The sequence below is a fragment of the Cucurbita pepo genome, chromosome LG02, assembly GCF_002806865.2.
Source record: "Cucurbita pepo subsp. pepo cultivar mu-cu-16 chromosome LG02, ASM280686v2, whole genome shotgun sequence".
In the NCBI taxonomy this organism is placed as follows: domain Eukaryota; kingdom Viridiplantae; phylum Streptophyta; class Magnoliopsida; order Cucurbitales; family Cucurbitaceae; genus Cucurbita; species Cucurbita pepo.
In genome coordinates this window covers 2,445,929-2,473,776 of record NC_036639.1, presented here as the reverse complement: position 1 = coordinate 2,473,776, position 27,848 = coordinate 2,445,929, and the positions used below count along the sequence as shown (strand labels likewise).

The window sequence follows — 27,848 nt, the reverse complement described above, 5'->3', positions numbered from 1 at the left end:
ATATATATATATATTTAATAATTATGTTGTGTTATTCTTTAACATTACTCCTTAAAATTACTCCGCGAAAATTATTAATACTATTCATTTTTTTATAAGAAATTACTTTTGAACATTTTTTAATAAAAGTAAAAAAAAAATTAATATGTACGATATTTTGGTTAAGAATAATTGAAAAAATAATTATAGAATTAAATAAAATTATAATTAATATATGTATATATATGTGTATTATAAGAAGAAGAAAAATTAATAGGTGTCTTTGCGAGTCAACTCGTGAGTTAAAAGTCAAGAGTTTGCATCGCAGATAACGTATTAAAGTAGCGCCCAGAAGAGGAGGGTAAAGAGAGGACCAAAATCCAAGGACAGAGCGAAAATGGCTTCCCTCCTAAAGCTCTACAACCCATTAATGGTAACTCGATTCTCTCCGATTTCAGTCTCTCAGGCGATTCTCCTCCGCAGAACTCGTCGTCATTTTCGTTTTCCGTTCTTCAAGTCCGCGAGATGTTTCACTACTTCTCTGAGTTTATCTCAGCATCCGGTTAATGAGGAGAATCACAAAGAAATCGGCGGCGTTCCGCGTCAGTGTACCTCGTCGGAACTCTGGCTGCACAACACAATGAGTAGGAAGAAGGAGCTGTTCAAGACCAAGGTTGAAGGTAAAGTGGGCATGTACGTGTGTGGTGTCACTGCCTATGATCTCAGCCATATTGGCCATGCGCGTGTTTATGTTACTTTCGATGTTCTATATAGGTATTGATTCTATCTAAGTGTTACCTTAACTCTTTTTTTTTTTTTTTTCTTAATTAAACATTTGTGTGATGATTTGTTATCTCTGTGTTGAAATGCTAGCAGGTATTTGAAGCATTTGGGATACGAAGTTCTTTATGTTCGCAATTTCACCGATGTGGATGACAAAGTAAGTGAATCTTCTAAAATTGTGTCTTCTTTATATGAAATTTCATTTTTCCATGCTTAAATTGCCGTTTCCCTTGCACGTATGTTGCCTTTTACTTCTGGGAATGAATATCGATTGAATTTCTTTTTGCTCGATTCTTTGATTTGTTGGTACATCTTCTGTAGTGAATGGTTTTCCCTGTTTTTTGCTCATAAAGAGTGAAAGGGAGTATCAATTGTAAAGATAGATGGATAGAGTACTGCAATTGGTAGTTTCATTTGAGTGCTTAATGAAGCTTAATTTTTAAGTAAAAATTGATGCAAATCCTACATGCGTTGAAGATAGATTCCCGTTGTCACTTTTGTTCCATTCCATGTAGGAAACCGGAGCATTTTACACATTTTTAATGCTTGATATGATCATGTTTCTTTATCTTGGTACCAACATTTTTCATAATGCTATGACAGGATCCTGAGTCTGCACTTTTCAAATTCTGTAGATAATTGTTAGAGCAAATGAGTTGGGCGAAGATCCGCTTAATTTAAGTAAGCGTTACTGTGAAGAATTCTGTCAAGATATGGTGTCTCTTCATTGTTTGCCACCTTCAGTTGAACCACGAGTTTCAGACCACATGCCCCAGATCATTGATATGATAAAACAGGTAAAATTTTCTTTGATTTGTGGTCTTCATCCGAGTAACACCTAACTAGAATTCGTGTGTTTGAACCTTCAGGTAATCATATTATCTCGATTCTCGACAAGCCTTAAAGCCATCTTTTGTTTCAATAAGCATATATTATTGAGTTGTTGTCTTCTTTTATGCTCTGTGGGTATTACTCTTGATTCTCAAAGGGGAGGTATGCATGACAAGCCATTAATTGTTTCTTTTGTGTCATCAGATTCTTGATAATGGATATGCCTATTGTGTTGATGGTGATGTGTACTTCAATGTGGACAAATTTCCAGAATATGGACTATTATCAGGACGAAAATTAGAGGATAATCGAGCTGGAGAGCGGGTTGCTGTGGACTCCAGGAAGAAGAACCCTGCTGATTTTGCATTGTGGAAGGTCAATCTAGTTGCCTTGTATTATTGTTAAGTGTTGCAACTTGCATGCATACATCAAACTATGAGATTCTCTGAATGAAAGAGATGGATAAATTTGTTGAATTGAAGATAGATAAAGAAAAGTCAACAATTCTTGGTTCATTTTTAGGTACAGATCAATTGCCTTATCAATGAACTGACAAAGATAAACACAGCACTTCAAAATTGTATGATGATTCGCCCTACCTATCTTTCACACATCTGTGTCCTGTTTATGTATTATTATTGAAGTCCTGTGCTATCATGCAGTCTGCAAAGGAGGGGGAGCCATTTTGGGAAAGTCCATGGGGTCCTGGAAGGCCTGGATGGCATATAGAGTGTAGTGCCATGAGTGCAACATATCTGGGTTATTCTTTTGATATACATGGTGGAGGGATGGATCTTGTCTTTCCCCACCATGAAAATGAAATTGCTCAGAGTTGTGCCACTTGCAAAACGAGTAATATAAGCTACTGGGTACATAATGGTTTCGTAACTATCGACTCTGAGAAAATGTCTAAATCTCTTGGGAACTTTTTCACCATTCGGCAGGTAGATTCAAATCTTTCATTCTGACTTCCCCTTTTCTTTCTTTTATTTTTCTTCATCTTTTTAAACAATTATGGAAATTCGTTGCAGGATCTGATTTTTGTTGTTTCATGTTATTATAAGAATCGGTTTTCAACGTTATTACTATAAATTTCCAGGTGATAGATCTTTACCATCCACTGGCTTTGAGGCTTTTCTTATTGGGGACACACTATCGTTCTCCAATCAACTACTCTGATTTCCTGCTTGAAAGTGCTTCAGATCGCATTTTTTACATCTATCAGGTACGATAACATACAAGTTTTTCGTTTAATCATCTTTGACGCAACTCGATTACTCTCATAGGGTTGTAGCATAGAATTTTCATCGTGAGAAAGTATATTTATACAGCCGTTGCAACTGTTATCATCACTAAGTAGACACATGCAAGAACAAGCGTAGGCTATGTGTCACAATCGTACTTTTCTTGGCAACGGACTTTGCGATTGTGCGGCACTCACTCCCGACACCGAGTGAGTTAAGCCAATTTGGATTTGCATCGCCTACCGCCAGACAACGTATGCTCCTTTGGCCCCGTTTGAGAAGAAGGTTTTAGAAAGCGGGGGCAGAGAGATTTTCGAAAGCGAGTTTGAAAGTAAGAATGAGAGAAGATTTGAAAGCAACGTTATATAACTATAGAAAAAGGCAACACAACGGCTTAAATAACATATAACTTTCTGGGTAGGGAGATTTTGACAACTATTCGCATCCCCCTATAGTATATTTTGAGGTGATTTAGGTCTGGCAAGCCTAGACGTGATTTCGCTGAACGGTCATACAAAATCAAGGGGAGGAGTTGACAACTAGTCACGCCCCTCTAATAGTACATTTTGAGGCAATTCAAGTTTGGCATGCCTACACATGATTTCGCCGAGTAGTCATACAAAATACAATAGTAAGATAATACAACATAAAATTAAATAAAGAGTTCAGCGTGGCATAGGCATACACGCCCTGGACAAGCATGACCGTGACACTATGCACATGAAAACATCATGATGTTTCAATAGGTACAAATATCCTCGCATAAATTTAATATGTTCGACCCACCCTTTTGTTCTTGTATCATAATATAAGATGCTCAGTGTCTTTATCTTAGAAATCATGATTAATTCAGTTTCACTGAATTTGAATGGTTGCAGACTCTTGATGACTGTAAAACTGTTCTTAGCCAGCAAGATGAATCAAGTCTTAAGGGTTCCATTCCCCCAAGTTTGATGGAAGAGATCAACAAATTCTACAATGTTTTCCTGACCTCGATGTCCGATGACATTCACACTAATGTGGTTTTGGCAGCGTTATCAGATCCTTTGAAAATTATCAATGATTTGTTACATACTCGTAAGGTATTTGATACAAGTGTAGCTTGATTCATTCTGATATAGTCCATCTTTATCTGTTTGAGTTTTTAGTATAAACATGCTTATCTTAGGCTTCAGTGAATGTGATGTCCCACATTGGTTGGGGAGGAGAACAAACCACCATTTATAAGGGTGTGGAAACCTTCCCCTAGCAGACGCGTTTTAAAGCCTTGAGGGGAAGCCCGAAAGGGAAAGCTCAAAGAGGACAATATCTGCTAGCGGTGGATCTGGGTCGTTACAGTGAACCTGTGTTTCTTCAGAATTATCTAATGATTAACATTGTAGTAAGATCATTGTCTTCTACTAATGAGATTTGTCTAAAAGATTGTTCGAGATTATGTCTTAGTTTAAGATTGAACCGGAAAGATAAAATGATGTTTCTGTTCGAGTCAACGAAGTAGTGTTGGAGACTAAAGGATCATTGTCTTCTACTTATCCTTTGTTGTAACATGCGTAATTCTAATTCATACAGGGCAAGAAGCAGGAATTTCGAATCGAATCTCTTGCAGCTTTGGAGAAGATAATAGGAAGGCTGTTGTCCATTTTAGGACTGATGCCTGCAAGTTACTCTGAGGTAGAAATGGATTCATGTCACTGTATTCAAATCCTGTAACATTTTTGGGGACTTGACTTATGAACCTCACTCTTCAGAAGCGGATAATGGCGAAAACGTTTTTTTTTTTTTTTTTTTTTTAACACAGGCTCTGGGACAGCTGAAGGAAAAGGCGTTAACACGTGCAAAGATGACGAACGAACAAGTAGTACAGAAGATAGAAGAGAGGAATGCAGCAAGAAAGAATAAGGAGTATGAAAAATCCGATGCAATCAGGAATGATCTAGCTGGTGTTGGAATTACTCTCATGGATGGCCCAAATGGAACAACTTGGAGACCAACTATTCCTCTTGCACTTCAAGAACACCAGTCTGCTTCAACTTGAATGATTTCTCGTCCAAGAACACCATTTTTGCTTTGTAAGAACAAATATCCTTCCATTTCTTCCTTAGAAACTCAACCCATTAAGCCTCTTAACTTGATGAATGATTTTCAGGTAATTGCCAGTGCTCTATGAATGACATCAACAAAGTCAGCCAATCCTTGGAGAAAATCCCATTTCCTTCACTTATGCTTCGGATCATCCCTTCCCTTTCCAGGTCACTCTCTCATATTCAAACTATAAACTATGTGAGGTCGTAAAAGGAAGTTCTGAAGATATTGGAGTCCTTTTCCACGTGTTGTGCAAAGTTGAGCTTCAAGATGAAGGTACATAAAATGCATTTTAACTTGCATATAATGAACTCTTAGTTAAACGTATGGAACTTAGTCCGTGGATAGTTACTATATGACACATTTCTTCCCTTGCATTATTTTAATTGTCATTTCAATTTTTTTTTTTTTTTAATCATTTAAGTTAGCTGTTTTAATATGGAGGTTACAAGTGTATTTAACTCACATAGGTTAAAGTTGTCAAAGGGTATATAAAGTCTTCATTTTTTTCATTGTCGTCCTCTAATTTTTTAATTGAAAATAATAGAGTTTGGATTTTAGATCTATTGAGAGTTAATCTTTTCACTTTGTGCAAATTCTTGTGTTTTAGAACTTTCATGCTAAGAAAGTAACGTTGATCAAACATCTTGTGAAGTAATTCGAATCACGAGCTTTCTTTATTCTCGATTGATTCTTTATTGTTTTGGGGGTTATTGAATAATTTAGATCCAAAGTCTTGTGAGTTTCATAACACAATGTCAACGTATCAAAATGCTTTCGTTGTTTGTGTCTTTCATGACAATAATGACGGTGTAAATGGAAAGTTGGATGTAAACCCTCTTTGCAAGTCTTTGAAAGTTGTAACGGAATAAATTTTATAAGGTGCTAAATTAGATGATTAGGTCGATTCAAAAAAAAAAAAAAAATCATATGAAGATGATTCTTCATTAAAATATTTTTAATAATTCTTTTGCATCGATATATATATTTTATGAACAGGTCCATCTGTAAAATTTAAATTCTAATATCAAGATTCTAATATTAATATTTCAATTGGGCCTTGATGGAAACCATTGATTGGGTCAAATATACGTAAGGCCCACAGTGTTTCATGGGCCTCCTTTTTTGCCAGTTAGGCCCACAAATATTCCTGGGCCCCACTTTCTCTGGTCTCCTTTTATCAGTGAGAAAACAAGCAAAAAAGGTCAAATATAGAGGTTTGAAAATCAGGACTCAATTGTCAGAAAGGACAAGGTTTGTCAGATTTCGAAAAATTCTTATAATTTAATATTGCCCGATTCAGAACCGAATTTTGGGGAAACGGGACTGGTGCATTATTTTTATAATATTGCGTCACACGTGTATAAATTCATATTATGTATTTACTAAATTATATTTATATTTATATTATTTTATAATTATGTTTATTTATACGAACTTGAGTTAACTACTGTTGGATGATGAAAGTCCCGGTTAATTTAGGAAATGCTCATGGATTTATAATCAAGCAATACTCTCTCCATCTGTGAGGCCTCTTAGGGAACCCCAAAGTAAAACTATGAGAGCTTAGGCTGAAAGTGAATAATATCATACCATTGTGGGGAATTGTGTTTGTCTAACATGGTATCAGAGTCATGCCAATAGATTGGTAAATCCTCAAATGTCGAATAAAGGAATCAAGCCTCCTCGAAGGTATAGTAAAAAATGACTAAGACTCCAAAGGAGTCGAGCCTCAATTATGGAGAGACGTGCTTTGTTTAAGGGAAGGTGTTGGATGATGAAAGTCCCACATCAGCTAATTTGGGGAATGCTTGTGGATTTTATAATCAATGAATACTCTCTCCATTTTATGTTTGAAGAGGATAATATCATACCATTGTTGGAAGTCGTGTTCATCTAACAACTAAGAGGTTAGAATTTCCTTATTTATTTGCATAATTGAAAGAAATATATTAAAACAAATAATTGAAGCATAATTTAATAAAAGCATTTATTTAATTTATTACGTCAAAATTCAAATTTTTACTTTGCATTTTTTTTTTTGGGTATAAAAATCAATTAAAGTTAATATTACAATTACAATAAAACAATAATATAAATAAATATATATATATATATATATATTTGTCCGTGTAATTTTATATTTAAAAATAAAATATAAAAAAATAAAAAGCCGAAACGAGAGGCGGAATTGGTGGGCCTTATTGGGCCTTCGCGTACTCCAAAGATCAGACAAACTCAAAAAGCAAACATTTCATAGGATGTTGTGCCTGTGTGGGACCCACCATTTTGAATCTACTCTGGGCCGCACTTCTCATCCACCTGGCCCAATTCAATCCTCATCTTTTTTCTGACATAAATGCCCCTGCCTTTCCCGCCTTCTTGCCTTTTTTATGGGACATTAATTTAATTTTAAGCTTAAAATTACAATTTTGTCCTTTTTATAACATTCTTCTTTTTATAATTAAAATTTTAATAAATGCTTTAAATATTATATTTGTCAATATACTTCAACTATTTTCTATATATAATAAATTTTTTTATTGTTTTTAATAAATGTTTTAACAACGGACGGAAGGGCAATTTCGTCATGAAAAATTTCAACCAATACGAGTGTGGGACAGCAGAGAAATTAAGAGCACCCAAATAAAACTAAAATAATCAGAAGTATCCAACGTTTCGTTATTCCTCCTCGCAACCGTTTTCAGTTTCCGGCCACCGGCGAGCACCAAGAACAGCTCAACCCGGTAACTTACCTCTCTTTAACCACGAAATGCCACGTCACTGGTCACCGCCACTTTCAGTTCTAGCTGCATTTTCACTCTGCTATTCCTCTGCTCTATTTCCCTTCTCCCATGGCGGTTCTCAAACTCCCTTCTCTCAAATTCCTCCCATCTCAGGTACTCACTCACAGTTTCTTGGTCACTTTTCGAAAATATAACGTGTTTAGAGAAAAGGGTTGTTTGGATTTTGCCCTTTTTTTTGTCGTTTTTCTTCTGTTTATGGCTATCTTTTTTGTAGAGTGGAGAAATGAAGACTATTATTCTGGTGGGGAGCTTGGTTGGGGAAGTCCTAAGGGGTCTGTTGCTGAAGGACCCGTAATGGAGCCTGTTGAGCACTCGTTGTTTGTGTTGGCAGCTGAAAGAACTCGAAGAAAAGATCCTCTTAGTGGGTTTCAAGTTTATACTAATGGGTGGAATATCAGTGACCGACATTATTGGGCTGTAAGTTTGTTCCCCCAACTCAGTTTCTTGATGAAGTTTTGATATGTGTTGGTTTTCTTATGGGAATTTGATTGAGAATGTGATTGAATGGCTATTTAGCTTTGGTTTTGTTGGTTGTTGAAGATGTGGGAACTTGGATATGGGGCTGTTTTGTATGAGCTAAGCAAGCATATAGGAGGTTTAGTCCATATCATTTGATAAATGGTTACTTCTAGCCTTTTCTGAGGGAATAATGTGGATTGGAGAGGGGAATGAGTGCTAGTGAGGACGTTGGGCCCCTGAAGGGGGTGGATTGTGCGATCCCACGTTGATTGGAGAGGAAAATGATATCGATTGGAGAGGAGAATGAGTGCTAGTGAGGATGCTGGGTCTCGAAGGAGGGTGGATGGTGAGATCCCACATCGATTAGAGAGGAGAATGACATCGATTAGAGAGGGGAAGGAGTGCTAGCAAGGACGTTGGGCCCCGAAGGGGGGTGGATTGTGAGATCTCACATCTATTGGAGAGGGGAACGAGTGCTAGTGAGGACGTTGGGCCTTAAAAGGGAGATCCCACATTGATTGGAGAGGAGAACGAAACATTCTTTATAAGGGTTTGGAAACCTCTCCCTAGTAAACACGTTTTAAAACTTTGAGGGGAAGCCTAAAAGTAAAGGTCAGAAGACAATATCTGCTAGCGGTGGGCTTGGATGGTTACATTAATCTTAATCTTCAACAATATGCATTGTCAATACTTGTTCTTACATGGAATGCAATGCTTCTCTGTTTTGCTGTGACTCTCCCAAGTTTACTCGTTTTCTCATATTTCACATCCTTTTCGTGATCGATCAATCGATCATAGACGACGTTTTTCCCGATAATTCTATGCATATCTGTTCTTACTCCATGCTTCTCTGATTTGGATACAGTCTGTTAGCTTCACTGCAGCTCCATTGTTTGCTGTTGCTGCAGCCTGGCTCTCGGGGTTCGGCCTTTGCTTATTCGTCGTTTCTCTTTGTTACTTCTGTTGCGAAAAACGCTCATACAGCTATTCTCGAACCGCTTATGCTCTTTCACTACTCCTCCTCATTATGTTCTCCATTTCAGCAATGTGAACATCTTGCCTTTCTCTCTTCCACTTGTTCTGTATTTGGCTCAAAAAGCTTATGCATCATAATCTTTTGTCTTTTCAGCATTGGATGTGTCATTTTATACACTGGTCAAGCAAGGTTTCACAATAGTTCATCAAAAACATTGGAATATGTTGTAAGTCAAGCGGATTTCACTGCTCGAAAGCTTCGGGATGTATCGGATTACTTTGCTGCAGCCAAGCAGACCGGAGTCGATCAAGTGTTCTTGCCTTCTGATGTTCAAACTGATATCGATCAAATCGAGATCAAGATCAACTCTTCTGCTAGTGTTCTTGATGAAAAAACTGTTCATAACTCAAATGACATAAAAGATCTCCTTGATTCTATGTATGTTTAGGCTTCACTGATTCTTTTCTTGTTCATATGTTCCTCATAATTCGATCATGAGCTGACGATTTTCGGATATTGCAGTCGTCTGGCTCTGATAATCGTCGCCGCGATCATGCTTTTGTTGACGTTTCTTGGATTTTGTAAGCTCTTTTCTAGCTCTTTGCTATGCTATTTAGTTTGATTCTTACTCATTTTAGTATGGTTTAACGTTTTGGCTGCAGTGTTCTCCATATTTGGTATGCAAGTTCTTGTGTACATGTAAGTAAGGTATTTGAAGTTTTGTTGTTCATTTCTTTACTTCATTGCCTTAAGAAGGTGTTGTGATGATTCTATTGCAGCCTGGTGATAACTGGTTGGTTACTCGTCACCGGGACGTTCGTCTTATCTGGCACGTTTCTTGTTCTTCACAAGTAAGTCGTGTTTATTCGATCTTGTGCTGCAAATACTTGAAGTGATGTGAGTTTCTGTATAATGTTTAAACGTTTTTCGTTGATTGAAATGCTTCTGCGAGATACCATGTCGGTTGGAGAGGGGAACGAAGTCGTTCCTTATAAGGGTGTGGAAACTTCTCCCTAGCAGACACTGTGAGATCTTATGTCGGTTGGGGAGGAGAACGAAACATTCTTTATAAGGGTGTGGAAACCTCTTCCTAGCATACACGTTTTAAAAACCTTGTGGGGAAGCTTGTAAGGGAAAGCCCAAAGGGGACAATATATGCTAGCGGAGCTTAGGTTGTTACAAATGGTATCAGAGCCAGATACTAGGCGTTGTGCCAACGAAGAGGCTGAGCCCCGAAGGGGGTGGACACGAGGCGATGTGCTAGCAAAGACGCTGGGTCCGGAAGTGGATTGAGGGAGTCCCACATCGATTGGAGAAGGAAACGAGTGCTAGCGAGGACGCTGGGCTCCGAAGGGGGGTAGGGGGGTTCCATATCGATTGGAGGAGGGAACGAGTGCCAGTAGGGATATTGGACTCCTAAGGGAGGTGGATTGTGAGATCCAACATCGATTGGGGAGGAGAATGAAACATTCTTTATAAGGGTGTAGAAACCTCTCCCTAGCATACATGTTTTACAAACCTTGAGGGGAAGCTCGAAAGGGAAAGCCCAAAGAGGACAATAGCTGCTAGCGGTGGGCTTGGGCCGTTACAGACGCGTTTTAAAAACTTTGAGGGGAAGCCCGAAAGGAAAAGCTGGACAATATCTGCTAGCGGTAGGCTTAGGTTGTTACCGCTTTATTCATATACTTGAAGTATAGTGAATTTCTGTATAAAGTCGAAAGATCTTATTGCTTACAAAACGATAATCCGTTTCCCTAACGAATTCAAATTACGAGTTCATAGACACTAAAACCTGATATCGTTTTCGATTCGATATGTAGTGTGGCTGCAGATACTTGTGTCGCAATGGACCAATGGGTCCAGAATCCGAGCGCCTACACGGCCTTAGACGACGTTCTTCCTTGTGTCGATAAAGTGACTGCTCAAGAAACCCTGGTAAAAAGCAAGGAAGTGAGTGCACAACTCGTCGATTTGATCAACGAGGTGATCACCAATGTCTCGAACATAAATTTTTCGCCGAACTTCAAACCGATGTACTTCAACCAATCCGGTCCCGTTATGCCAACGCTCTGTAACCCGTTTCACCATCCGGACTTGACACCGAGAACTTGCTCTTCCGGTGAAGTAGACTTGCAAAATGCTACACAAGTAAGTCATAGGGTAGCCAAAGTGAAGTTCATTCTAAAAGAGAAGCCTTACTTGTCATCTTCTTATCTTCATTGAACAGGTATGGGGCAGCTATGTCTGCCAAGTTTCGCCTACCGGTGATATATGCATCACGACGGGGCGATTGACTCCGAGCTTATACAGCCAGATGACGAGCGGAGTCAACTTAAGCTATGCTCTATCGAACTACGGTCCTACATTGGTCGAGCTCCAAGACTGCACGTTTGTTCGTCAAACGTTCGATGACATCCATACAAAGTATTGTCCTGGTTTACAACAATACAGCAGATGGGTGTATGTAGGATTAGCAACTGTCTCCATCGCCGTTATGCTCTCTTTGATACTATGGATTATATACGGTCGAGAACGGCGCCACCGTGCTTATACGAAAGGACTAACTACTAAACCAACCGGGGAAGAGTTGGAGGGAAACAAAGAATCTTGAAAACAGTAAGTGTATGATTATTTCCACTTAACGTAGCTGATATCGAACGATCGACTTGTACTTTTTTCGTGTAACACGAATGTAGTATAATATGGCGAGATTGGCTTCAATGTCTAGACCTATCTTTCGTGCATTCACAACCGATACCGCTGTGTTAGCCAGCTTGGTTCTATGCTGTTGGTATGCATTGCAGGGAGTTCAAAGACGGGACAAGGGACCGGTACGAACGGCGTTTTGGAAACGGAGTCTACGAAAGGTTGGTTATTACATTTTTTTTTTTTTTTTTTTTAAGATAATAATGAAATTTTTTAAAGTTTAGAAATTATTTGAAGATATTAATAAAACATTTGAAATAATACACTTATTTAAATAAATATCATTTATTAAATTAATTTTTTTAATTAATATGAACTTTATTATGGTTGGACTGTCACCAATTAGAAGCAAGAAAAATCTATAGAGTTGCATTACGTGGAGCTCAAGCAATGGATACCGTGATGACAACGTCGGTGGCTGTAGCATTTCCTCATACAATGGCAAAATTGAAATAATGACTCTGAAAAATGGTTTTCTCGTACTTTTACATGTGTTTCATGTCAGAGGTATCTTAACACGTGGCAGATTCTCCTTCTCCTAAAAGTTGGATAAACCCCCCCCCCCCCCCCCCCNCCTCTACCAGCCGTTGGATCAAGAATCCCAACGGTCCTTTAACCCTACCATGGTTGTGTCAACTGACTCAACTTCTTTCTAGAATTACCCCTTGTTATGCGGTTAATTACACTTTTACCCTGTTTTCTCGGATCTATAAAAGTGGCCTGTGCAAAGTGTTGGGTTTGCCAAATTAACGCCCTGAGGGGTCCCTTGGAGGGTAAAGAATACTCGAGGCTTATTCTTTTTGGCTCTGATGGTGACTTCATCTTCGAAAACCAGATCCAGCGGCCCGGTGCGCCGATCACAGTCGCCGGGCGGCCGGTTCTGTAACTCCCCGGCGTTGTCGTCTTTTACGTCGGCGTTTGCTTCATCCACTAGCTCAAACTTTTACTCGCATTCTTCTACTTTCCATTCCGTTGATCACCGCGATTTCGTCATCCACCATCATCAACCTCGATGCACCTCCCCTAGCCGTGTTAATGTTTTTTCATCTCCTTCTCTTACTTCTTCTGTCCGTTTTTTCGTCGATAACCGTTCGATTTCTCCGAATCGGTCCGTTATTGTTTCGAGGAAAAATCGACCGGCGTCTAATGTTAAGAGGATCTGTATGTGCTCTCCGACGACGCATCCAGGATCGTTCCGGTGTAGTCTTCACAAAAACGTCTCGAGTAGCGGCGGCCATAGCCAAACGGTGTCGTTTCCTTCAATCAGGTTAAATATGCGGAGATCGGCTATGGCCAACTCGCTCATTCGAATCGGCGGTGTGGAAGGAGAGTTGGTGAAGCGAGTATTGACTACTTTGATTCGGCCTTCTTCGCACCAGCAGAGGAGGAGAGCGGCATTTATACCTAGATCAAGTCAGCTCACTGTCATGTCCAAGGTTGACGATGCTTGAATTTACAGCACAAGATACGGTGATGCCTAAAACTTTATGATCTCAGGTTCGTTGAAGAGCATCAATTTGTGAACGTTTCTGGTTTAGAATTATAGCCGAAAAGAAAACACACCACACGAAGTTGCATAATCGTTCAAAGCAGTATCTGAAGTGAAATTCATTAGATTCAAAATTTGTGACTCGGAAGCAGGACTACTGAGTCGACTCGCCGAGTGTTGTACGCAGGCTTCGTGGTTTTTTGGCAGAGGATTGAAGAAGAAGAAGAAGAAAAAAAAAAAACCAACGAACTTACACCTTTGTACATACAACATTGTTTGGTGTGGAAGGAGAAATTCAGACATTTTTACTTTGAATTGAAACCAAACGAAAGCAAAACAAAATTCGAAGATTAATTTCAACAACCTGCAACCGGCATCAGATTTATAATGATGAGAATTCTGACCTGTTCAATTCCGTTCTATGTGCAGCCTTGGGATTCCGTGTGTGCCGTCATCGTAGTCTGCTCCGATGATCGTGATTTTCGTCCCCGTCGTTTCACGTGGTTCCGTTTAATCCGTCCGGTTCATTCGGGTGCCAGGTATTTATTTCTTTACTTTTGTTATAATTCGTTTATTTAGATGGTGCAGGACGTGCCGCTGGGTGACATAAAAGTCTATCACAATTTATTATATATATATATATATATATATATATGTTATTTGATATTTTATTACAGGTAAATATCATTCCATCATCTTTCTATATATTATATTGTTATTTTTTTTATTTATGCATAGTTTGCTAAGTTAGTGAAGATAGACGGTCAATCCAATAAATCATGAATTTGATTGATTTCAAATAAATGAATATTTATAAGTTAGGTTAGTTTTTGGTTTATTTTTTTCTTCATATTATTGTTATTATGATAATGTGAATGGTTTTGGTTTTNTATTATTTATTCTCTTGGACTTTACTTCTAATGAGCTCATCAAGCATTGGGTTTTTATGTGCTTGAAATAGTAGTTGGGATAGCCCAAAACCTAATTTAGTGGGCCCAAGCCACGTGTCCGATTCTCTAGAGGCAGTTATTGTTAACTTCTTTTGCAAAGTGACAGTCTGTGTAACTTTATCATCTCTCGTAACTGTTTTCTTTATATAAATATCACCCCGCCCATTTTTTTCTCTGTTGCTTGACTATTCTTTCGAGAGAAGAAAAGAAACAGAGAAATGGGTTTGGGCATCAATTGTTCATCTTCAGTAGTTCTCCTACCTCGAGCTCCCGATTCAAATTCCTTTGATTCTTCGAAAGTTGCTCGATTGTCTGCGTAAGTCTCAATTAACTTCATCGCGATGGATTTCACATGCAAAGACGGATCAATCTGTTCTCTGTTCTTCAACTTTTTTCCTCGATCAATCGATTAAGATTTCTTGTTTTACTACAGGAAGGACGATAAAGGAACGTGGAGAATCAGAAGTCGATGCGCTTTAGGTTTAGCGAGCTTGATTCTCGCAATCGAGTTCGGCGACGTCTCCGTCGCCGTTGAAACTCAGGCTCTCGAATCGCCGCCACAAGTTGTAGATTCGAGGCGTGTAAAGATCTCGAGATGGAGCGACAAAAGAAAATGCGCTCAATGGCGAGCCAATTCGCTCGAGATCATCGTGCCTGAGAACCTTCCGAGGCCGTCACAGCGCCGGAAGTGGGAGGCAATAGCATTTACGGATGTGGAGAACGCACCGGCAGTTCAAGTAATTTCTTCCAAATTTGGCTCCAAGTACTGTTTCTCTTTATAAATATCTATTTCCTCGCCTAGACTAAACTGTAGATACTAGCTTCTAAGTCGTTTTTATCAATCACTTCAATGGCTATTCGATGACTGCTATTATTGATCAACGTGAATAGTTTTCGTTCCAACACAAAATTGAACATAAGATTTCAAATGAATAACTGTAGTACAGATTGGCTCTATTCAGGAGGCGTAGTTGTAGTACATGCAGTACAGCATGAATATTAGAAATTACAAAAGTTGGGCGATCTTTCACGTTTGTTCGTTATTGCAAGACGTCCAGGCCTAGGCAGCCCAGTGATGTTTGGGCCGCTGCTCTGAACTACAATACCTAAACAAAGGAAATAAAATAAAGATTGGTCAATTTAATGTTTTTCTAGATGTGTTTTGGAGTGCTTTTAACAAGTATTTAGTCCAATTGTCTGAGTGAATTGAGTTCTGGTCGAACCCACCCAACCGAACTAACAAGAACCGAACTTGACTGACACGTCTTTTTCCTTTTGGGAGGGTACTCCTAGTAGTGGGTACCTCGTCAGACCTCGACCCACCTACTCAAGTCTTGTATGAATATGCAGGAAGGGGTGCTCCTAGGTGTGTGTAGGGGTTGTGTTTATTCGCGAGAATGGATTCCTCGTCAAGTCAGTTTGGGAGGTGTGGACACACTTGCACGAATTTAGGTAACGGCTTAAATGATGAATTGTTATAGTTATAATAATTTACTAAGCAATTTTTTTTCATCGATCATTCCAAGTGTTTTTGGTTTTCATTTAAGACATTCATAAGGATGTAGATCACTTGTCCGGGCTTTTTTATAATTGTACAGAGATCAATAGAAGTATAACTCAACGATGAACGATGATTAACATATATGCCCATTTTTAGATTAAAAAAATCCAAATAATAAAATTATAATTAAACAATTAGATACAAAGTGAGATGAGTATATTTAGGGTTCATCAATCATGTAGAGTTTGTTTCTCCTATAAAACCCTAATTCGTTTTAAATGAAGACTAGGGGGGTGGGAGATGTTGGCATGAAAGGGTAAGAAGTACCATTTTACCCCTTTTTCATATCAAAATGTCCAAAATACCCTTGAAAGAAAGAGTCTTCATGGTATGAGATTGTATGCCCAAGTTTTCCACTGCTATTCACAATGGAATGACAAAGAAATATTTTATAGCAAGCAAGCAACCAACCAACTTTTCAGCATCAAACAATTCTAATAAGAGAAGCCCATCGCCTTAAGCAAGCAATTAACTGTTATATATATATATATGATATGATATGTTATATATGATATGATATGCTCAAAAAAGAAAATAATAATAATAATGACAATGCTGATGAAACTGGACTTGACACAACAATACTTTTTACTATGAATCTCTTTATACCCTCTTTTTTAAGTTTTGGCTGCATGATGTGATGATCATCACCTGCAGCCAGAATGGTGTTGCTCCAGAATGGCCCGGGCGGGATGGGGATGGAAAGATAAGCCATCGTCGCCTTAGAGAGCAATTGACTGTTGTTATTTTCAGAAAACAAGAAACCGACGACGACGAAAATGATATGATATGATGAGATTGGAACAGCAATCTTACAACTCAACTCCTCTCTTTTTCTATTGTTCAGCCTTCGGGTCTGCTGTGCAAACGGGGGGTTCTCGAGTCTCTTTCGCTTGAACGCTGCGTGGACGATTGCCTACAGCTACAGACAGAATGTTGGTGGTTTGTCAATTATTATGCATACAAGGCATTAAAATGAACCTAATAATACAGATTGACATCATCAAGCTTGGAAGCAATTTCTAACAAAATAAGATCTTACTCTGAATCTTGAAAACCTGATAGCTGCAAAAAAAAAAAAAAAAAAAACCCAAGACCAACAATACCAATATATTTTGCTGTTAATCTGAACTTCTTTAAGTTAGAATCACCTGTTTGTGTCGAGACTAGAGTATCGCCAACTCCTCGACCGGTAGCTATCGTACCATGATATGCTTTAGCTGATTGCTGGTCACTAGATATACCAGTTACATTTAATTTAGGTGCTAAGGCTGTTGACCAAGAGCCTCCATTTGATCCAGCTAAGGCCATTATAATATCAGCCTGAAAAAACCCAGCAGCAACCACCAAGATTAATGAATAATTAACAACAAAACAGAAATCCTACTTGAATGAACTCCAAAATTTTAGCTAAAAAATCTTCATTTAGGAGATCAAGCTCGAGATATGTACTCCCAAACCAAATATCTCGAACAAAGAACTAACATAATTTATGCATACTTCTTGACTTGTAAGTAACTGGTAGGTTACGAGTGTTACGAGTGTATGTCGTCATTTGCTCATGTGATTCAAAATTTTATCATAGCAAAAGTCGATAAGTTTGTATGAAGCATGAACAGCAAGCTTATCAGTTCAAAAGTCGAAGCAAACATGAAGATACTATAATGAATACTTTTTTATTTAATACCCATGAGTGCTCGTGCCAGCTTGCATGCGCTTCGACTAATCTTACGGACACATTTGGTTGTTGAGGAATCTCGTAACATGCTAAATTCTAGGTAAGTAGCTATCTTGGATCTATTCTCAATGAGCTCTTTATTATTCTAATGACCCTTATTGCCATATGGAAAGGTACCTTGTTGAACATACTAAATTCTAGTTTGTTGAAGCATGAACGGCAAGTTTATCAGTTCAAGAGTCGAAGTAAACATGAAGATACTATAATGAATACTTTTTTATTCAATACCCATGAGTGCCCGAGCCAGTTTGCATACACTTCGACTAATCTTACGGACACATTTGGTTGTCGAGGAATCTCCTAGCATGCTAAATTCTAGGTAAGTAGCTATTTTGGATCCGTTCTCAATGAGCTTTTTATTATTCTAATGACCCTTGCCATATGGAAAAGTACCTTGTTTGGAGGGACATCATCAAAAACATGAGCTTGACCACCATAGAAAATAGTCATCTTTGTGTTGTTCGAATCAAGTCCCTGCTGACTGTCACAATAGATTTAAACACAACGCTTAAATCTTTCATAGAACAGTTGAAAAACGGAACTGTACAGAACGATACGTGATCGGTAATTTACCTTGGAGGATTAGAAGATTTGTATTCTAAACCTCCAGTCTTGGATTTCTGCTTGTCACAACTTAGCAACATTTGAGAAGAATGTCTCCCATCATTTCCAACATTAATGCTACTCAAAAGTCCAGGGCTTTTCATCCCAGTTCTAGATCCTTCATCAGCAGCAGATTGAGACACACTGGAAGGACCAACATTAAATTCTCTGGAAGAGTTGGAACCTACTTGATGTACACGAGGCATCAACTGAATCCCGAGCGGAGAATTCTGTGCCGAGCTCGTGTTCAATGGAATAGGCCTCTCCCATTTGGTAACACTAGGATTAAATCTAGTGCCAAGAGAGTGTTGTGTGAGGGAATAAGAAGCAATTTTTGGAGGCTTCATACTGTAGTAAACTGCCTCGTTATCATTGTATCTCGGTCGATCTCCACCAGGTCCAGTTTGTAGTGACTGATACAAGTTAAGAGAAAATCAGATCAAATGATCCATTAAAATCCTTGTCACTTCCCTGGAATGTGATTAAAGAAAACTAAAAGCTGTCAAAACCTGCCTCGTTATCATTGTATCTCGGTCGATCTCCACCAGGTCCAGTTTGTAGCATCTGATACAAGTTAAAAGAAAATCAGATCAAATGATCCATTAAAATCCTTTTCACTTCCCTGGAATGTGATTAAAGGAAGCTAAAAGCTGTCAAAACCTTCATTGTATGTGACCTCTCAAGAGATTCAGAAGGCACATGAGGAATTTGGTTTCTATATGATCCAACAAAACCAGAATCTGGATTACTGCGTTTAATCCCTGCTATCCAATTACTTTTTTCAGGTCCAGATTTCTCATTCCTTGGACTGCAGAAGGGAACCCCTTCAAGATAACCTCCCACCTGATTTTCTACCAAAAATGAAGAACAGTGTAAATGGTAAATATTTCTCAGAACATGGGGTGTGAATCAAACCCATGTTTGAATTGAAATTGAGATACTGATGCAAGTTCTTCCCCTCTGAATCAGATAGATTCATATCTGAAACAGGTCGACATTACATCCAATAAGAATTCAAATCCAGAATCAGACAGCTGAAACTTGAAAATAAAGCAAAAAACCAAAGAAATTAACAATGGAGAAAGGAAGATTGCAGATAAAACTAAGTGTAGTTTCTGTTTCCGAAAAGCACTTAGTGTTTGAAAACTGAAGGAAAAAGAGAGTAGGGCTAAAGAGGCCTTTCAGAAAGCTTCAAACCAATCCATCAAACTTTACAGTGACATAAAGAGCAAAAGGAGACAGAAATTCTTCGTTGCAGAAAGAAAAGAAAAGTTCACACATGAAAATCAATATTTTGGAATCAAAACAATTTAACCAAAAACAAACAAATCATTCAATCAATCGAGAGGTCGATAATGATCGGAATATTCATCAAGCAAAAGGATAATCGCAAAGATTGGAAGTTATTCAGGCCACGACGAAATCGTTGAAACGAAAACCAGCAAGCGATAAATAACCTAGAACGAAGTAAATTGAAGACGATGAATGTTAACAGACTGACCAGAAGCAAGATCGGAAGCGGCGGAGAGGAGTCCACGGCCGCCGCTAGAAGAAGCCAAGGCCGACGACGGCGACGAAGCCTCCGATAACGTTACATCCGGCGTCTTCGCGGCCGAGAGTACAGAAGCATCTTTGGTCCTAATGCCAAGAAAATCATGGAAGATCGCATTACCTAGTGGTTGAACCTGCCTCGTACTCTTCTTCTCGCCATTGCTGCAGTAGCCCGCATTGGAATGAGCCATTAGAGATGGAACCTCAAGAGTTGTCTCTTTACGAAAGCATCCATTTCACTCTGCATAAAGAGCAAGAGTGTAGAGAAAAACAAAAGACAAGCAACACGATTTTTGAAAAGAAACATACAGAAAAAAGAGGCCAAAAGAATCAGAAGAGAGAGAGAATCAGGCTCTTTTCTCGAGATAAAAGATTCTATAGAAAATTTCCGACTCCGGCGCCGGTGAGGGATTCAGTTTCTTCCGTTCACCGGATCGGATTTGATAAAATAATGGAAAAATTCATAGAATTCGTTGGTTCGTGGCCGTCAATTTGGTTGCGCGCGAACGAAAATCAAACCGGCCTCGAGCTCATCAAAATCAAAATCACATCGAGAAAGGAATTGTTCAGAGAAAAATCAATGATGAAAAATTTGAAGGATGAGGACAGCTTTCTGAATTGGAAAGAAAATCCAACTCAATCAAAAAGTTAGGTTTTGAGTAGCAATTTTTAGTGTTAAATTTAGATTCCTTCTATTTACAAATATCAACTTTGTAGTTTAGTTTATTTTTATCAAACAATTACATACTCAAATTTCTTACTTTTACATAACATTATTTACATCTTATACTTTATTATACCAAAAATTAAAATTAAAATATTGCACGACACACCTATATATGCGATGTCACGGTCATGCTCGGTCGTGCTCGTCTAAGACATGTTGCACATGGCCGCATGCTCATAACAAGCCAAACCCTTTATGTCTTCCCAGGTTCTAGACGGAAAAATCATGTCTAGGTCTGCTAGACATGAAATGACTTAAAATGTACGATAGGGGATATGACTAGTTGTATATGCGATGTCACGGTCATGCTCGGTCGTGCTCGTCTAAGACATGTTGCACATGGCCGCATGCTCATAACAAGCCAAACCCTTTATGTCTTCCCAGGTTCTATACGGAAAAATCATGTCTAGGTCTGCTAGACATGAAATGACTTAAAATGTACGATAGGGGATATGACTAGTTGTATATGCGATGTCACGGTCATGCTCGGTCGTGCTCGTCTAAGACATGTTGCACATGGCCGCATGCTCATAACAAGCCAAACCCTTTATGTCTTCCCAGGTTCTAGACGGAAAAATCATGTCTAGGTCTGCTAGACATGAAATGACTTAAAATGTACTACAGGGGATATGACCAGTTGTTGTCAGTTATAGATGAGTCGTTGTTGTTACTCTCTTGCTTTCATATATACCACCTCTTTCAAAATCTCTCTCTGCCCTTGTTTTCTAAAACCTTGTTCTTAAACCGAGACCAGAGGCTCGAGCATACGTTGCTGGGCCGTAAGCGACGTAAGAACGAATTGGCATACCATTAAATTATATATAAATTAAACGTCAATATTAAGAATTAGTTGAAATTATTTCAATCCCGACTCTACTTCATATTTCAATTTTCATCACCGTGAAATTCTTTATTTATTTGGCAGAGTACAACGTTAGAGGCAAAGACATAGACAAAATATATTTCTCGTCCCAAGCCCCGTGAGAAAATTTTCTCTCCACTCCCTCCTCTATCGCCGCTCAAACGAAAATTTTCCACCCCGACAAATAATATATATATATATATAAACAATAATATTAAAAAAAATAAATTTTATAGTTTTTAAGAGTTTTTTTTAGTAATATAAGAAAGTATTTGGATTTGGATATTATAAGAAGATATTTTTCGAGGATATTTATGTTGAAATTAGATTTTCTTTTATTTCTTGTTATCAAATTTGGACATTAATATCAAGCCATTTAAACCATCAAATGTGGCTTTAAATATTCCATTATAACCCTTTGAATTTCAATAAGTTTATTTTAAAATATTTATTTCTCTATAAAATAAGAAAAAACAAACAACATTTTGACCAAAAATTATACCTTTATTTAATTTTTCTTTTAATACATGCATTGATGCCACATAATTATCCAATTATTACTTTATAAAAAATGCCAGAAAATGAGACCCAAATTCTATTTAAAAAAAAAATAATAAGAAAAATAAATATAAATTTTGACTAGAAATATAATACACCAAAAGAAAGGTCTAAAATATAATAGAAACATCCCAAGCAAACATTGATATAACTACAATTGCAGGTAACTAAACTTAATGCTCGATATGATCAAATTAAACTTCCCTCGAATTCTCGACACTTAAAATCATACGTGCTACCTTGATATAACTACAATGAACTAAACTTGAAACACCGTTAAAGGTTTGATAAAATTTAAGGTACGTCTACTTCTAACAATCTATAGTTTAAGGTACCTTCTAATACGAGCATAGTATGATCTTTTTAGCTTTTTTATAAAGACTCTCGTGGAAACACCGTTGAAGGTTCAATACGATAAAATTTAAAGTACGTCTACTTCAAACAATTTATAGTTTAAGGTACCTTCTAATACGAGCAGAGTATGATCTTTTTAGCTTTTTTATAAAGACTCTCGTGTAAAGCTAACATGGCTTGCTACATACAAATATAGCCAAAGAAAGATGAGACCGGACGGATGGTCAGAGGCTGCAACGGGACTACTATAGGAAAGCGTATGAGGGTTCAATACAACAAAGTTAGATAGCACCTTTACTTCTTCTAAGAAGTGGATAGCACGTGTGGTGTGATATCTAATACCGTACGAGGGTTCAATACAACAAAGTTAGAAGGCACCTCTACTTCTTCTAAGAAGTCAATAGCACGTGTGGTGTGACATCTAATACCGTACGAGGGCTCAATACAACAAAGTTAGAAGGCACTTCTACTTCTTCTAAGAAGTCGATAGCACATGTGGTGTGATATCTAATACCATATGAGGGTTCAATACAACAAAATTAAAAGGCACCTCTACTTCTTCTAAAAAGTCGATAACACGTGCGGTGTGATATCTAATACAGTGTGATACAAATAACTATAAATATAATAAAAAAGCAACGCATGCCTCAACTAAAGACTACTGAAGCAAATATTAACCAAAATTGTAATCTAAACCCTTTTAAAAAGTTTGAAAATCGTGATTTCGCCCCCCAATCAAATGAGTTTGTGTGTGTGATTCTCGAGTGGCAGGGATAAAGAGCTTAAAAAAGTGATCTTACGAGGAGGTGGTGTGGATTCCACTAGCTCGATGTCCCTGCAGAAACGCTCTCGCCCGCACCTGTCTTCCTAATCTTAAACCAATCGCTGCGGCGGGCAGATTGAATAAACTCCCCATCACATTGTTAATGGACAATGATGCAATTCAACTGAGTTTGGTTGCAAAACCACTTCCCAACAATTGTGCTTTTCATCATCATTCTGTTGAAAAACCTTGCTTTTCAGCAACCAATCCACATACGTCATTTGCTTGAATTCAACACTCCTATCCTTGCTTCTTTCCGCCTCGGATCTGGAAAACTTTACAGATATTAAAGAATATAGAGATAACATGTCTACTAGGAAAAGAAGTTTCCACACCCGCATTTCGTTCTCTTCTCCAACCAATGTAGGATCTCAAAATCCACTCCTTGGGAGCCTAGCGTCCTCACTGGCACACCGTTCAGTGCCTGGCTCTTATCCCTTTTTTTCAATTTGTGCGTGTCATCCTTACGCAGGGGCCATAATAATCTTCTCTGTATTGTTGTATCGTTCCAATTTTATCAGAGGTCCCAAATGGGAAAATAAGAGTGGGGGGTTTTGGATTACATTGTTGTTGTTGAAGTGCTAAAGTCGATCGCCAACCTTGTACTTTCCCTGCTTCAACAGCTCTCTGTTTTCATTTGAAGAGGCCTACTAATAATAATTTGGAAGAAAAGTTATAAAAACCATCCTAAGTCCAATTGAATTCTTGCGAGCACTTTGTCGAATATACGCTCGACCCTCAAGAAGATTGTTTATCGCCTCGCAAAATAACTGCACATGCCAGCGAAACTGATTCATTTGTTAGAGTTTCTCCAAAGATTCCTGTGGAGAAACTATGTAGCTCAAGTCATCTTGTGCGTAGCTAATGAGCAGTTGCATTAAATACAAACAGTCGCAGAGTTGGCTTTCTTCTTGATATCATCTATCAACCTATTTGCATTAAACACAGCAGTTTCAGATGGACTTCTGCGTTTGACAAGCTCTCTAGGGTCTTTACAGACCTTCAACATTTCAGACATTGCCTCGGCTTTACGCATAATTGATGTTCTTCTAGCACGGATGGAATCGGGAGCTTGACTATACGTATCAGGTAACTTCTCTGAATGAGGAACCGAAGACATCATTCCTCGTAGCTTCGATGCCATTTTTGTCAATCCACGTTTTGAGAATTCATCAAGCAATCTGCAGAAAGTTAGATATTGAGGAACTATTCCACGACAAATCATGTGCTCGAATTCAGCGAAAGCCTCTTCAAACTTATGCATCTTGCAAAGCAAATGAATTAACATGGTGCTTGTAGCCAAGTCCATGTCAAACCCCCTAGCCTTCATTTCATTGCAAACTTGAACTGCTAGGTTTAATCTCTCCTCTTCACACAACATCTTCAGCAACAGGTTGTACGTAAGTTTATCGGGCGTATATCCCGATTCAATCATTTTATTGTAAAGGTTCATACCCTCCTCAATTTTCCCATACTTTGAGAAGAATCTAAAGAAGTAGTTATAGGTAGTCGGGGTGGGAGTGAATCCTCTATTCATCATCAACTTAAGGATCTTGCTAGCCCCTGAAAGATCTCCTGCCTTGCAATAACCCTTAATAAGAGAATTGTACGTCGAGATCGTAGGGCCTTGCTCGAGAACCGTGAACCTCTCCATCATTCCCAATGCCTCCTTAAACCTCCCAGATTCCCCAAGTGCATCAACTATTGGGTTATATATGATTGCATTTGGCTCAATACCTTCTCCCCTCATCTCATCCACCAATTCAATGGCTATTTCGACCCGACGCATTCGACAGTAGCCTTCGACAAGGGTGCCATATGTAACGACTGTAGGTGATATTTTGTTCTTCTTCATCTCAAACCAGAGCCTCTCAGCATGTTTGAGCTTTCTTGATCGAAACCATCCATTTAGAAGTATATTATAAGCTCGAATTGATGGTTCGAAATTCAAATTCAACTCTCTTTTCCTATTGAAGTACTCAGAAGCTACCCTGACATGGCCCTCTTTGCAGAGGGAATCTAATAAAATCTCAAACAAACTCTCCGAGTTGGTCCCTGAAATTGTTTCTAGGTTGCAAGCAAATTCGAAGGTCCGAATTGCAGGTTGAACCATGCCTGTAGAAATCACCATAGACATAGCCCAAACAATCATTTCTACACTCACTTGGTTTTGGCTTTGAATATGCATATTCTCTATTTGAACCTCAAATGGAATTGGCAATCAAGATAAACAGATAAACATGAACCTCAAATGGAATGACAAATGGAGATGATTTCCAAATTTGAATATGCATATTTTCGAACGGTTTAATAAATGGAAGATCAATCAGTTCATGCATAAAAACGGACATTGAGTTGTAGTGTCATTATAAACATACCTGCACGAGTGTACCGCCTGATCAATATCACGAAGACATCGACGGAAACCAAAGAGGATTCTCCATCTCCACGAAGACGACGAATAATCAGAGACCAAGCAGAATCAAACGCCCTAGACCTCGCCAGCACGTTGATCATACAATTGAACAATGCCGGTGAGGGACGAAATCCAGGTTTCTTCGCAGCCCAGAGAAACAGCGAATACAATAACTTGGGAGACGAATCGAAATGATCGAATACAGCCTCCAACAGACTCGAACTCGGCAGAATTCCAGTCCTGTCCAAAGCATCCTCGAATGCTGCACCAGGTCGAACACCGCGATCGGAAAGGATGCCAGAAATGGTAGAGAAGTCATTCTGCGCATAACTTGCATCAGATTTCAGGTCAGTGTCAGAGTTAGGGTTTGAAATTGTGGCCGGTTCCGATTGCAACGAGCTTCCCGCCTGGTCGGGCAGTGAAGGCCACTTTATGAGTGGCTTTCCCGGTGTGGACAGCCATGACTGAGCAGACGAAGAGGAGAATCGCAGAGCATGAACTCGAAAACTAGAACAACGATAGCGTTCGATGGCGTGGATGATCCCGTATGCCAAAAATAAAGGTTTCTGAATGGGCATTGGAGGTTTAGGGTTTAGGGTTTAGGGTTTAGGGTTTATGCAGAGAAAAGAGATGACAACGACAACGGCGGCTATCCTCCGACGTACTATTGATTCCGGTGGCGCCGCAGCTGAATTTCGGTCTTCCGTCTCTAATTCAATCTTTTATTGTATATTAACACTAAGTAAATTCAATCTTTTATTGTATATATAATTTAATATATAAAAAATTATAATTCCAAAAATGTTTTTGAAAAATTAAAAAAAAAAAAAAAATATATATATATATATATATATATATATATAATTTAAAATAGGTTATTCATATGATCCAAATGAGATCGGGGCTTTTTTCGCCCTCCACCTAAGTTGGGTAAGAGAAGGCCCAAAGTCAATCCTAGGCAAGCTTCATAGGGTCGGTGCAAGTAGTTCGCATACATATCTATTTCACTGAGCCTCTGTTTGAGACAATGCCCAGATCGTTACGCCTTTCATGCGAGTCGGAACTTAACTGACAAGGAATTTCGCTACCTTAGGATCGTTATAGTTACGGTCGCCGACTCCCCTGTCGTCAGTCATCAGGTCACCAACTTCCTTGACCTTTCGGCACTGGACAGGCGTCAGCCCCCATGCATGGTCTCGTGACTTTGATCGGTCTCAGTTTCAACTACATAAACAACCGATACTACCTGATCTCAATCATAAAATGTGGGTTTTTTTTTTAAAAAAAAAAAAAANGATCCCGTATGCCAAAAATAAAGGTTTCTGAATGGGCATTGGAGGTTTAGGGTTTAGGGTTTAGGGTTTAGGGTTTATGCAGAGAAAAGAGATGACAACGACAACGGCGGCTATCCTCCGACGTACTATTGATTCCGGTGGCGCCGCAGCTGAATTTCGGTCTTCCGTCTCTAATTCAATCTTTTATTGTATATTAACACTAAGTAAATTCAATCTTTTATTGTATATATAATTTAATATATAAAAAATTATAATTCCAAAAATGTTTTTGAAAAATTAAAAAAAAAAAAAAAAAATATATATATATATATATATATATATATATAATTTAAAATAGGTTATTCATATGATCCAAATGAGATCGGGGCTTTTTTCGCCCTCCACCTAAGTTGGGTAAGAGAAGGCCCAAAGTCAATCCTAGGCAAGCTTCATAGGGTCGGTGCAAGTAGTTCGCATACATATCTATTTCACTGAGCCTCTGTTTGAGACAATGCCCAGATCGTTACGCCTTTCATGCGAGTCGGAACTTAACTGACAAGGAATTTCGCTACCTTAGGATCGTTATAGTTACGGTCGCCGACTCCCCTGTCGTCAGTCATCAGGTCACCAACTTCCTTGACCTTTCGGCACTGGACAGGCGTCAGCCCCCATGCATGGTCTCGTGACTTTGATCGGTCTCAGTTTCAACTACATAAACAACCGATACTACCTGATCTCAATCATAAAATGTGGGTTTTTTTTTTAAAAAAAAAAAAAATTAAAAATTTGATTAATTTTACTCGATTGACCTGAAAATAGGGTTACAACCTAATCTTACCTGTTTTTTTTTTTAAATATTAAGAATATTTTAATTGATAATACTGTATAAATATTTGATATTTAAACTTTATGAAATTTTAATTATTAATGTATCGTGGATAAGTGAGAGTTTTTAGAAGAAAAAAAAAACTCAAACGGGTTGAATTGTGAACTCTATTTAGATTGTTCGGGTCACTAATTTTTTTTGTCTCGACCAAAATTTTCAACAAAAAAAATTCCGATTTTAGAAGGAAAT

At 38.4% G+C, this 27,848-nt stretch overlaps 6 protein-coding genes and 1 pseudogene across 11 annotated transcripts; 4 read left to right on the top strand and 3 right to left on the bottom strand.

Annotated features, from left to right (window-relative positions):
* The first annotated feature begins 352 nt into the window (after positions 1–352).
* Positions 353–5,485, top strand: LOC111788139 (cysteine--tRNA ligase, chloroplastic/mitochondrial-like). Of its 2 annotated transcripts, XM_023668361.1 has the most exons (11): positions 353–753; positions 856–919; positions 1,398–1,559; positions 1,632–1,755; positions 1,865–1,968; positions 2,256–2,537; positions 2,693–2,818; positions 3,716–3,919; positions 4,407–4,508; positions 4,636–4,906; positions 4,984–5,485. In XM_023668361.1, the coding sequence occupies exons 1-10, from the start codon at positions 377–379 to the stop codon at positions 4,870–4,872; spliced, it is 1,782 nt and encodes a 593-aa protein (XP_023524129.1). In that variant the 5' UTR covers positions 353–376; the 3' UTR covers positions 4,873–4,906; positions 4,984–5,485. The 2 variants fall into 2 exon arrangements, with proteins under 2 accessions (XP_023524129.1, XP_023524130.1); XM_023668362.1 differs by lacking the exon at positions 1,632–1,755 and having other exon boundaries at positions 1,798–1,968.
* A 2,104-nt stretch (positions 5,486–7,589) lies between these two features.
* Positions 7,590–11,916, top strand: LOC111788145. Its single transcript, XM_023668371.1, has 9 exons — positions 7,590–7,819; positions 7,941–8,143; positions 9,051–9,232; positions 9,315–9,599; positions 9,684–9,742; positions 9,824–9,860; positions 9,941–10,012; positions 10,982–11,309; positions 11,389–11,916. The coding sequence occupies exons 1-9, from the start codon at positions 7,693–7,695 to the stop codon at positions 11,770–11,772; spliced, it is 1,677 nt and encodes a 558-aa protein (XP_023524139.1). The 5' UTR covers positions 7,590–7,692; the 3' UTR covers positions 11,773–11,916.
* A 680-nt stretch (positions 11,917–12,596) lies between these two features.
* LOC111788286 lies at positions 12,597–13,907 on the top strand. Of its 2 annotated transcripts, none has more exons than XM_023668609.1 (2): positions 12,597–13,364; positions 13,509–13,590. In XM_023668609.1, the coding sequence occupies exon 1, from the start codon at positions 12,677–12,679 to the stop codon at positions 13,316–13,318; it is 642 nt and encodes a 213-aa protein (XP_023524377.1). In that variant the 5' UTR covers positions 12,597–12,676; the 3' UTR covers positions 13,319–13,364; positions 13,509–13,590. The 2 variants fall into 2 exon arrangements, with proteins under 2 accessions (XP_023524377.1, XP_023524379.1); XM_023668611.1 differs by lacking the exon at positions 13,509–13,590 and adding an exon at positions 13,786–13,907 and having other exon boundaries at positions 12,615–13,364.
* A 342-nt stretch (positions 13,908–14,249) lies between these two features.
* Positions 14,250–15,229, top strand: LOC111788320. The gene is made up of 2 exons (XM_023668648.1): positions 14,250–14,622; positions 14,740–15,229. The coding sequence occupies exons 1-2, from the start codon at positions 14,525–14,527 to the stop codon at positions 15,086–15,088; spliced, it is 447 nt and encodes a 148-aa protein (XP_023524416.1). The 5' UTR covers positions 14,250–14,524; the 3' UTR covers positions 15,089–15,229.
* A 1,157-nt stretch (positions 15,230–16,386) lies between these two features.
* Positions 16,387–20,412, bottom strand: LOC111788190. Of its 2 annotated transcripts, XM_023668450.1 has the most exons (8): positions 19,710–20,412; positions 18,869–19,059; positions 18,722–18,772; positions 18,179–18,621; positions 17,999–18,086; positions 17,019–17,190; positions 16,684–16,789; positions 16,387–16,588 (listed from the first exon to the last, which is right to left on the bottom strand). In XM_023668450.1, exons 1-7 carry the CDS (start codon positions 19,948–19,950, stop codon positions 16,704–16,706), a joined length of 1,272 nt encoding a protein of 423 aa, XP_023524218.1. In that variant the 5' UTR covers positions 19,951–20,412; the 3' UTR covers positions 16,387–16,588; positions 16,684–16,703. The 2 variants fall into 2 exon arrangements, with proteins under 2 accessions (XP_023524218.1, XP_023524217.1); XM_023668449.1 differs by having other exon boundaries at positions 16,387–16,789; positions 19,710–20,411.
* Positions 20,413–22,526: 2,114 nt separating this feature from the next.
* LOC111788135 (pentatricopeptide repeat-containing protein At5g11310, mitochondrial) lies at positions 22,527–26,975 on the bottom strand. Of its 3 annotated transcripts, none has more exons than XR_002814104.1 (3): positions 25,462–26,219; positions 23,419–25,198; positions 22,527–23,350 (listed from the first exon to the last, which is right to left on the bottom strand). XR_002814104.1 is itself a non-coding variant. In XM_023668353.1 (3 exons), the coding sequence occupies exons 2-3, from the start codon at positions 26,075–26,077 to the stop codon at positions 23,961–23,963; spliced, it is 1,854 nt and encodes a 617-aa protein (XP_023524121.1). In that variant the 5' UTR covers positions 26,078–26,089; positions 26,846–26,975; the 3' UTR covers positions 22,527–23,960. The 3 variants fall into 3 exon arrangements, 2 of the variants coding, with proteins under 2 accessions (XP_023524121.1, XP_023524120.1); XM_023668353.1 differs by adding an exon at positions 26,846–26,975 and having other exon boundaries at positions 22,527–25,198; positions 25,462–26,089; XM_023668352.1 differs by having other exon boundaries at positions 22,527–25,198.
* LOC111789442 lies at positions 23,510–23,620 on the bottom strand (annotated as a pseudogene).
* Positions 26,976–27,848: the final 873 nt, after the last annotated feature.

Bases quoted from the DNA above. Each gene is read 5' to 3' on its own strand.
- LOC111788139 (XM_023668361.1), top strand. From the start codon at position 377: ATGGCTTCCCTCCTAAAGCTCTACAACCCATTAATGGTAACTCGATTC. The intron at 1,969-2,255 runs GTCAATCTAGTT...GCTATCATGCAG, and splicing joins CTGATTTTGCATTGTGGAAG to TCTGCAAAGGAGGGGGAGCC. The intron at 2,819-3,715 runs GTACGATAACAT...GAATGGTTGCAG, and splicing joins GCATTTTTTACATCTATCAG to ACTCTTGATGACTGTAAAAC.
- LOC111788145 (XM_023668371.1), top strand. From the start codon at position 7,693: ATGCCACGTCACTGGTCACCGCCACTTTCAGTTCTAGCTGCATTTTCA. The intron at 7,820-7,940 runs GTACTCACTCAC...TCTTTTTTGTAG, and splicing joins TCAAATTCCTCCCATCTCAG to AGTGGAGAAATGAAGACTAT. The intron at 10,013-10,981 runs GTAAGTCGTGTT...TTCGATATGTAG, and splicing joins ACGTTTCTTGTTCTTCACAA to TGTGGCTGCAGATACTTGTG.
- LOC111788286 (XM_023668611.1), top strand. From the start codon at position 12,677: ATGGTGACTTCATCTTCGAAAACCAGATCCAGCGGCCCGGTGCGCCGA.
- LOC111788320 (XM_023668648.1), top strand. From the start codon at position 14,525: ATGGGTTTGGGCATCAATTGTTCATCTTCAGTAGTTCTCCTACCTCGA. The intron at 14,623-14,739 runs GTAAGTCTCAAT...GTTTTACTACAG, and splicing joins AAAGTTGCTCGATTGTCTGC to GAAGGACGATAAAGGAACGT.
- LOC111788190 (XM_023668450.1), bottom strand. From the start codon at position 19,950: ATGGCTCATTCCAATGCGGGCTACTGCAGCAATGGCGAGAAGAAGAGT. The intron at 19,060-19,709 runs GTCAGTCTGTTA...CATTTTTGGTAG, and splicing joins CGCTTCCGATCTTGCTTCTG to AAAATCAGGTGGGAGGTTAT. The intron at 18,773-18,868 runs GTTTTGACAGCT...AACTTGTATCAG, and splicing joins AGAGGTCACATACAATGAAG to ATGCTACAAACTGGACCTGG.
- LOC111788135 (XM_023668353.1), bottom strand. From the start codon at position 26,077: ATGCCCATTCAGAAACCTTTATTTTTGGCATACGGGATCATCCACGCC. The intron at 25,199-25,461 runs GTATGTTTATAA...TGATTTCTACAG, and splicing joins CAGGCGGTACACTCGTGCAG to GCATGGTTCAACCTGCAATT.